This window comes from Halyomorpha halys, unplaced genomic scaffold, assembly GCF_000696795.3.
Source record: "Halyomorpha halys isolate HHAL.00 unplaced genomic scaffold, Hhal_1.1 Scaffold1281.1, whole genome shotgun sequence".
Lineage (NCBI taxonomy): Eukaryota > Metazoa > Arthropoda > Insecta > Hemiptera > Pentatomidae > Halyomorpha > Halyomorpha halys.
The window spans coordinates 22,985-33,273 of record NW_027114067.1 but is presented as its reverse complement, the minus strand read 5'-3'; the positions used below and the strand labels follow the sequence as shown (position 1 = coordinate 33,273).

Here is a 10,289-nt window from a genome sequence, read left to right as displayed (position 1 = left end):
TATATTGACACTTATTACATCATTGAAATGATGAAATACGAGAAGTAAGTGAAAGACTGTATGAGCGAATCATATCAGAGTGTTTGTTATAAACTTGTGCTTAGGGGACCTTGTAAGTCTATTGTAACTACTGCTGGAAGAATTTCTAAATCACGTGTTCTTTATAAATTAAAATATCAATTTATAGAGATATCGGTATGAATAGAAGAACCACAACTAAGTTACCAATTCCTTTTAGCAACAACAGTTTTTATATTATTTGTTAATTTTTTCTCAAATTCATTTGAAACCCTGAAATTAGTAAATATAAATGACATGGCATTGACACAATTATAAGTAAATTAGGTATTATTATGAAGTATGTTTTATTTACGTATGTGCTTTCAGTAACTTCATGTATTTTGTTATTAGAGTGATGTAATTAGGGCAAGTATACTGTTTAAAGTCAGTGTATAAAGCCCTTTCTTTGTATATTGCGGAATAAAACAACAAAACAGTAATATTAATAATTTAAAATTTAAACTTGAAATAAATAATAGTTTTAGTACTATAGGATACTTCTTCCATTATGTGAGTCATTTTTTGCTACCGGTCAGCAGGTTAGCTGCGAGAGGCTGTTTTAGCCTGTGGGGATAACGTCTGAGCCAGTGGGCAATAAAAAAATTAAAACAAGTGCTTTGTAGAAAGGAGTATTTAAAATATTCTTTTGAGGAAAGACACGTTCTTTCAATCTTAGCTCTTCAATCGCCTTAAAGATAAATATTTGATATTCCATTTACTACTCATAAAAAGTATGATATTCCCTGTTCCTTGTTTTAAATATTATTTTCATATCAGCAGGTGGACTTGCTCATGTGAAAGAAGAACCATTTGTGAAACAAGAAGAAGAACTGCTTATCCCAGATGAAGGTAAGGCATTTTGAGTTTATTAAAAGAAAAAAAATCAAAAGATTGATTGTACTCTAGTACTTTATTTGCTCTAGTTACTTTAAGTACTGTTGCCACATTTCACTGTTTCACACCTCTTCAAATCTGTCATTATTGGGAGGAACTCTTAGAGCAGTATTTTCGCTTGTTGAATCCTCATTTGGTTCATCCATCGTATTTTATTTACTTCCTTTTTATAATTTACCTTGGTTATCATAGCTTGTTTCATATGATAAATAATTTTTACTTTCAAACTCACTCTCTGTCTTACTTATAATCATCTTTAACTATCGATATCCAAAAGAAATGGGTTGGATCTTTATTTACAATCTTTGTTAAATAATATAGAAGATTAATTTATTAAAATTTTGTTTTCTCCCTCATAAATGAGTTTCGATGGGCTTATTAACATTTTTATGTGTGTAATGAGATGGTTCCTGTTCTTTGTATCAAATATTATTTTTATATAGGCAGGTGCACTTACTCATATAAAACAAGTACTGCTTATCCCAGATGAAGGTAAGGCATTTTGAGTTGTTTTTTAAATGTTGAGCAATAAATTTTATTTAGTTATTTACACAAGCTTAAGATTTTAAAGTAACAGAAAGGAACTTGAGTTGAAGTAAATTCCAAAAAAACAAAACTGTTGTCTATTAGTTATTTAATTTAAGAAAAATATATCTATAGCTTAACATTTGTTTGAATTAAATACTTGTTGAAGACAACAATAAAATAATTAAAGAAACAATTTTTTATAAAAATGACAAAATAAACTAGGAAAACTCCACGATGCAGTTATATTCGGGAGATATAAAAACTAATTAATGATAAAAAATTCCATTTACAAATAACAGAAACTATATTAGTACATTATCAGAACATTGTATAGAATAAAATTGCGGGAGTTTGCTGTAATTCACAGAACTACCTTTTCTTGGTTAAAAAATAATTCGTTAATCAAAAATAACTTTACTGAATGTCATTTATAATAACCTCAGATAAAACAATGTATTGGTTATTGTGTCAATTAATTTCCAGCTCCATGATTTTGAAAGCCTTACCAACGTATTTATTGACAAATGTAACAACTACAGTTATAACAACTGATCAGCTATAATGACTCATTTTGACAACCCATCGAACTATAAAAGATCGGTGTTAGGAATTGTTTTAGAGGAATCTACAAGAAAGCCTTACAAACGACCCTAATTTTTCAAAAAAATTATGTTTCTTTCTCCTTCTACTCCACGTTTTGAAGGGAGGGATTTATTTTTATCCACAGTTACTTTTTTTCCACACACAAAATTGGTTTTGCATAGTAAAATTAAAATTGTTTACTGTTTGGTTTTATCGTTCCCTTCAAAACATGCATCATTTCTAATAAAAAAATTTTATACTGTTAAGGAGAAGTTTTACATTTAATGTCTTCATAAAAATAGTATCAATATATCAATCAACTTAGCTTAAGAATTGAAAGTCACTCAACCATATGTTCAATTTAGAACCATAGGACCTTGATTCGAGATCTTGTATCTTGATCTTGGATTCTTTAAGGCTAAATATACCGAATTTTAGTAATTTTTTTTAAGGGATGGCAGCAAGCACTTTTAGGGCAAATATACTGTTCTTTTTATTTATTATGGAATAATAAATTTTCCATCTGTAAACGGATTTACCATCTGGGACGCCATAGATGTTACTAAAATTAGTTCATAAGTTACTGAAATTGGTTAGGCATGCAGTAACCTGAGTCCATCTCTTGTAATTATATGTATCTAGTGCTATTCTACTTGAGTTGATCAATTGTACAACCGCATTCCTTTATTCAAGAATTACTTCTTCTTTCACTATATCCTTTGTGCCGTTAGGCATGCAGTAACCTCAGTTGATCTCTTGTGCTTTCTCCCAATCCAGTTTAGGGGAGTCTGAAAATGGTATTGTACTCATTTCATAAAAAATAATAATAATAATAATTATGAAACGGGCCAGAAATATCTTGTCAGATATAACACAAATTTCAAAAGTTCAACTTTGAATTTCGTCAACACAAGCTTGGGAGAGAGAGTATTTTGTGCCAGCACTAAGCCTAGTTTCATTTGGGTTAAAAACTGTAAGGAATAAAATAACTCAATTTTTTAATTTTATAAGTTGAACTTTGGAACGCGTCTGCACAAAGTGCGGCATAGCACAATGTTGGCAGACAGGTTTCTTTCATGTCAGTAATAACCCTAGTTTCATATGAGTCAAAAACCAAGAAGTATGAAGTAACTGCATTTTTGAGTTTTTAAAGTTGAATTTTGGAACATGTCTGCACAGCAATAGGTTGGCAGATAGCTTTCTTTTTTGTCAGTATTAACCCTAGTTTCAAATAAGTTAAAAACCAAGAGATATGAAATAACTTCAAACATAAACTTTTTGTTACATTTTGGAACGGCCGATATTTTCAAATTCCCCTGAACTGGATTGGACTGAACTCCTAACTATATGTAGTTTACATTAATGATTTCGAAAATTCGGGTGAGATAACTGCCTTTTTTTTCCATGGGCTCTTGGATATTGGCTTTGCTTGCCTCGACCAGCGGACCTTCAATTGTCTTCCATTCTACAATCTTGGCGATACAATTTCAGCTGGTGTTCATCAAAGACTACTTTTACAAATCTCACTCCTAATGTGGCTTGGATGCTACTATTTCTTAAACACAACTGATTTTTCTTGCCACTGAAGTGTAAATTTATTGTAAAATTTTCTGTTCATATAATAATGATAATAATTTATTTATTTGTTTATGTGGCAACCCTGTACAAATGAGTTAGCCTGTAAAGTACATAATTTAATAATCATCCTAATAATAATAATAATAACAATCAACAAACTATTTGATTATTATATAAGCTAATAACAAAACAGTATACTCAAATGGTGAATTAAAAATTATTTATATAAACTAATAAACAGTATACTCAAATGGTGAATTAAAAATTATTTATATAAACTAATAACAAACAGTAAACCCAAACTGGGATTATCTACATTAGTCAATGTGAAAAAAACAGAACAAAAAGGACATTACTTAATAAAATGAAAGAAACAAAAACCATACATCTTATTGTGAAGATAGCTAGTAACAAACAGTTAACCCAAACTGAGATTATCTACACTAGTCAGACTGAAAAAAACGACATTACTTCCTTAATAAAACAAAAGAAACAAAAACCATACATCTTATTGTGAAGATAGCTAGTAACAAACAGTTAACCAAACTGAGATTATCTACACTAGTCAGAGTGAAAAAACGGCATTACTTCCTTAACAAAATAAAAGAAACAAAAACTATACATCTTGTGAAGATAAGTATCTTGGTCTAAACAGACAAAAATTCATACAACTGACATAACTTAGTTTTGGCATGTATCGGATTCGGTTCTCATGATACGCTGGGCAGTTTGTTAAGAAATGGAAACAATCCTTCAATATCGTTCCATCACAAGCAGGACATAGCTTTTCTGTGGGTCTAAAATATATTTGTGCGGACCGACATTTATAGTAATTGCATATTTACCGGATAGTCGTACTTGGGTAATTATTCTCAAGTAAGCTAGAGGACAGCTGAATTTTAGGTAGCTTTGAGGAGCGCCGTTTTAATGAAGACCCTACCATACCACTGGTTATAGGTCAATTCTTGTAATAACAGGAGGTCTTTATCTTTGACAAATTTCCATATCTATCCAAGATCTCCCCCATTCTAATTTTGATACTTACCAGGTCATTGAATTGTATCTGGCCAAACATTCCGAAGCTTTCCAATAGTTTTCTTATCTGTGTTACCCAATTATATTGGAAACTCGAAAGGTTGTTACTGTGTAGCTGTAGGAGCCTTAAGTAACATTGTTTCACGAAGTGAGTACAACTCATGTTAAGAATTTTCAGTAACCAGGACTAAGTTTGCTTTAAAAGGTGATATCCCACAGAAATGGGGGCCACTTCTATTCTTACCATAAAGTGTAGGGTGTTTCGTTACAAACACAGTAGTCGCTTGTATATTTTCCCAGTCCTCTATGTGCTTTGAGACCCAAATAGGTGCAGTAAGCATATCGGATACAACTCAACATAATCGACTTGTAAGGCTTCTGCCTGGCATCCGACGAGATTATTTTTGCCTTCACACAGGTACTTAGTACCGTCCCTATGCTGGAGTTGCTTTTCGATACTATTTTCTTCGTTGCACGGATTAATTTTAACTTTATTAAAGGGGAAAAAAAATAATTTTCAAAAGTGTAATGAGATGGTTCCTAGTCCTTGTTTTAAATATTATTTTTATATCAGCAGGTGGACTTGTTCGTGTGAATGAAGAAACGTTTGTGAAACAAGAAGAGGAACTGCTTATCCCAGACGAAGGTAAGGCATTTTGAGTTTATTAAAAGAAAATAATAATTCATTTTCAAAAGAGACTGATTCTACTCTAGTACTTTATTTCCTCTAGTTACTTTAAGCACTGTTGTTTAAGCGCCATTTCACTGTTTCATGCCCCTCCACATCCGTTATTGTTGGGAGGAACTCTTAAAGCAGTATTTTCTCTTGTTGGATTCTCATTTGGTTCAGCCATTGTATTTTATCTTATTTACTTCTTTTTTAAAATTTACCTTTGTTATTATGTTAGATAATTTTTACTGTTAATCTTGATTTCTGTCTTATCTGTTATCATCTTCAAATATTATCTTAAAGATTCAAAAATTCATCTTTATTTACAATGTGTATTAAGTAATATAAAAGAGTAATGCGTTAAAATTTAATTTTCTTCCTCATAAATGAGTTTGGAAGGGCTTATTTAATTTTTTAAGTGTGTAAGAAGATGGTTCCTGTTCCTTGTTGTAAATATTATTTTCATATCAGCAGGTGGACTTACTCATGTAAAAGAAGAAACCTTCGTGAAACAAGAAGAAGAACTGTTTATTCAAGATGAAGGTGAGAAACATTTACTTTATGACTGTAGGGTAGGCACTATACGAATGTGCAAAGAAGCTTATAATATATTGTGGTTTAAATTTTTATAAAAAAATTTTTTTATTAATAATATTTGATTTCATTCTGAATGAATTTAATAATAATATAGTATGAATTTATTATAGTGATATTTTATGTCTCTTGGCAAAAAAACAAAGTAACTGTTACAATGTACAGAACAAAGACATTGGAAATTGAATTATTAAAAACGAATATTAAGGAAATTATAAGAAAAGGTTGATTAGTTTTTATTGTATTGGGAAAACATTGTTATTTTGATGATTTATTTATTTGTTATTTTGGTGAGGGAACCAGATGAAAGTAAGGCATTTTGAGTTTATTAATAGAAAAAAAACAATTCATCTTCAAAAGAGATTCCATGGTTAAAGACAATGCCTTCATTGAAGTGAAATATGCGCTTTAAATAGGGAAAAAAAATACACACATTCTATTTTATATCTCCAGTTCTAATTTGTTTAATTAGAACCGGTTTGTACCCTTTGGTGCGGTGCGATGTTGTGTGAGCATTTTGCACTAGAAAATTTTATTTTCTGACTTTTTCGAAAGTTTATATGTTAGGGTTTCTAAAGGTGATAAAAACGAATATTAACTTTGTTTCACTCCTATAAAACCTTTTACCACATTTTGATAGGTAGGTCCGTCTTTTTTAACATAGCACTAATATTGCAGCACAGTAAGGGTTTATTTAAAAAAACTATTCCTATTTTATGTACTATATACATGCGAATATGATAGATAATAAAATTTATTTTAATAGTAAGAAAAAATCACCTAATTTGGACCAGTATTAATAATAACTTAATGATCTCGCTTATGGTGTCAAATATATAAGGGAAAAAACATAGGAATAACAGGGAATTTCTTCAAGCCATTTTGGTAGACAACCTGCCTGTATAATATGTAGGTATAAAATAGTTTAGCAGCAGAACGATAAAAAGTTAGAGTTGGTTCTCAGAATCACCGCTAGATGTCAGTGCTAGAGCAACGAGGTTCCCTTGCAATAATCACACATCCTTTGTGAGTGAACATGTGGCATGAGTGGTAGTGACGACTTTTTTTGTTTTATGCATAGCGATTTGTGACAATGGAAAAAACTGAGATTCAAATAGTGATTAAGTACTTTGTAAAGGAAGGTATGAAAGGGAAGGAAATTAATGCCAACTTTCAGAACACACTGGGGGACTCTACTCCTTCATATCAACTGTTGCCAAGTGGACCAGCAAGTTTAAATTTAGTGAGGAGAGTTTAGATGATGATCCGCGTAGTGGACGGCCAAAAAGTCCTACAACTCCAATATTTATTGCAAAAGTGCATAAAGGTCATGGAAGATCGCCGAAAGTGCATGAGATTGCTGAAGCTGTAGGGATGTCATTTGAACAGGTATATCATATTTTAACCAAAGAATTGGGAATGAAAAAAATATCCGCAAGATGGGTGCCGTGGCTCTTGACATTGGACCATAATCACAACGCACCAGATTGGAAATGTCCGAAAAAAATCTAGCCTGTTTTCAGTGCAACTGACAAGATTTTTTGCACCAGTTTATGACAACAGATGAAACTTGGGTCCACTACTATACTCCAGAGACAAAACATCGGTCAAAGCATTAGAAACATGCTGAGTCACCACCACCAAAGAAAGCAAAAGCAGTACGTTCGGCTAGAAAGGTCATGGCCTCAGTTTTCTGGGATGCAAAAGGCATTCTTCCTACTGGCCAAACAATTACAGAGCGATACTACGTAAACCTATACCATAGACCAACTACAGGAAAAGATACACGTAAAAAGGCTGGTTTGGCAAGGAAAAAATTCATCTTTCCACAAACAAGTGCTATTGCCATAGCAAAACTGAGGTACAAATTGTTGCCACACCAACCTTATTCACCTGAGATGGCACCATCAGACTTTCATCTCTTCCCCAAGCTGTTAATTTTCCTAGGTGGACGGAGATTTCCTACAACGGAAGAACAGACAGACGAATTGGAGAGATATTTTGCACACCTGGAGGAATCTCATTTTCGAGATGGGATCAAGGCGTTGGAACATCGCTGGACCAAATGCATTATATGTCCACAGGGAAACTATGTTAAAAAATAAAAGCAGTTCCACCTAGGTAAGACACTTCTTTCTAGTACATTCCGAGAACTTTTCAAACCACCTTCATATTTTGTAAAACTAATCACTTTTTTTTTTTAAATAATGACTGTTTGATTGATTTCCTATTAATAACATTATTTAATTTTATATTTTTAATATGATAATTTATTGCTTATAGGTGCGAAGGATAGTTGCCATACAGTAAAGAAATTCCATCAATGTCCTCATTGTGATTATAAGTCAGTAAAATCTTCACATATGAAAATGCACATAATGGCCCGTCACACAGGAGAGAAGCCTCATCAATGTCCTCATTGTGATTATAAATCAGTAAAATCTGGAGATATAAAAAGACACATAATGACCCGTCATACAAGAGAAAAGTCCCATCAATGTCCTCATTGTGATTATAAGTCAGTAACATCTGAAACTATGAGAAAACATATAATGGCTCACCACACAGGTGAAATGCCTCATCAGTGTCCTCATTGTGATTACAAAGCAGTAAAATCTGGACAAATGAAAAAACACATAATGGCCAGTCATACAGGTGAAAAGTCCTATCAATGTACTCATTGTAATTATAAATCAGTAACATCTGGAAATATGAAAACACATATAATGGCTCATCACACAGGTGAAAAGCCTCATCAGTGTCCTCATTGTGATTATAAATCAGTAACATCTTCACATATGAAAATGCACATAATGGCCCGTCATACTGGTGAAAAGTCCCATCAATGTCCTCATTGTGATTTTAAATCAGTAAAATCTGGAAGTATGAAAGCACATATTATGGCCCGTCATACTGGAGAGAAGCCACATCAATGTCCTCATTGTTAATATAAATCAGTAACATCTGGACGTATGAAAAAGCATATAATGGCTTGTCATAAAGGTGAAAAGCCCCATCAATGTCTTCATTGTGATTATAAATCAGTAACATCTGAAAGTATGAAAAAACATGTGATGGCCCGTCATACAGGAGAGAAGCCTCATCAATGTCCTCATTGTGATCATAAATCAGTAACATCTGGAGATATGAAAAAACACATAATGGCCCGTCATACTGGTGAAAAGTCCCATCAATGTCCTCATTGTGATTATAAATCAATACAATCTGCACATATGAAAAGACACATAATGGCCATTCACACAGGTGAGAAGTCACATCAATGTCCTCACTGTGATTATAAATCAGAAACATCTGGAGGTTTGAAAAAGCATATAATGGCCTCTCATAAAGGTGAAAAGTCCCATCAGTGCCCTCACTGTGATTATCAATCAGTAGTATCGAGAACTATGAGAAGGCATATAATGGCTCATCACACAGGTGAAAAGCCTCATCAGTGTCCTCATTGTGATTACAAATCTGTAACATCTGAAAGTATGAAAACACATGTAATGGCCTGCCATACAGGAGAGAAGCCTCATCAATGTCCTGATTGTGATTATAAATCTGTAACATCTGGAGGTATGAAAAAGCATATAGCCCGTCATAAAGGTGAAAAGTCCCATCAATGTCCTCACTGTGATTATCAATCAGTAGAATCCGGAACTATGAGAAAGCATATAATGGCTCATCACACAGGTGAAAAGCCTCATCAGTGTCCTCATTGTGATTACAAATCTGTAACATCTGGAGATATGAAAATGCATATAATGGCCCGTCATACAGGAGAGAAGCCTCATCAATGTCCTCATTGTGCTTATAAATCAGTAAAATCTGGAGATATGAAAAGACACATAAGGTTTTGTCATACAGGCGAGAAGACCCATCAATGTCCTCATTGTGATTATAAATCAGTAACATCTGGAAGTATTAAAAGACACACGATGGCTCGTCATACAGATAAGAAGTCCCATCAATGTCCTCACTGTGATTATAAATCAGTAACATCTGGAGGTATGAAGAAGCATATAATGGCCCGTCATAAAGGTGGGAAGTCCCTTTAATGTCCTCACTGAGATTATAAATCAGTTACATCTGGAAGTATGAAAAGACACATGATGACTTGTCATACAGAGAAGTCCTATGAATGTCCTCACTGAGATTATAAATCAGTAACATCTGGAAGTATGAAAAAGCATACAATGGCCCGTCATAAAGGTGGGAAGTCCCTTTAATGTCCTCGCTGAGATTATAAATCAGTTACATCAGGAAGTATGAAAAGACACATGATGACTCGTCATACAGAGAAGTCCCATGAATGTCCTCACTGTGATTATAAATCAGTAACATC

At 33.0% G+C, this 10,289-nt stretch overlaps 1 protein-coding gene and 1 pseudogene across 1 annotated transcript in view; both read left to right on the top strand.

The window, feature by feature from the left end:
• LOC106689114 (zinc finger protein 711) overlaps positions 1 to 923 on the top strand; it is a 26,356-nt gene extending 25,433 nt beyond the window's left edge. The window contains exon 10 of the mRNA XM_067051340.1: positions 841 to 923. Coding sequence (XP_066907441.1) covers positions 841 to 923 — 83 coding nt within the window. The remainder of the gene's footprint in view (positions 1 to 840) is intronic.
• LOC106689115 (zinc finger protein 431-like) overlaps positions 1 to 10,289 on the top strand; it is a 21,441-nt pseudogene extending 11,152 nt beyond the window's left edge.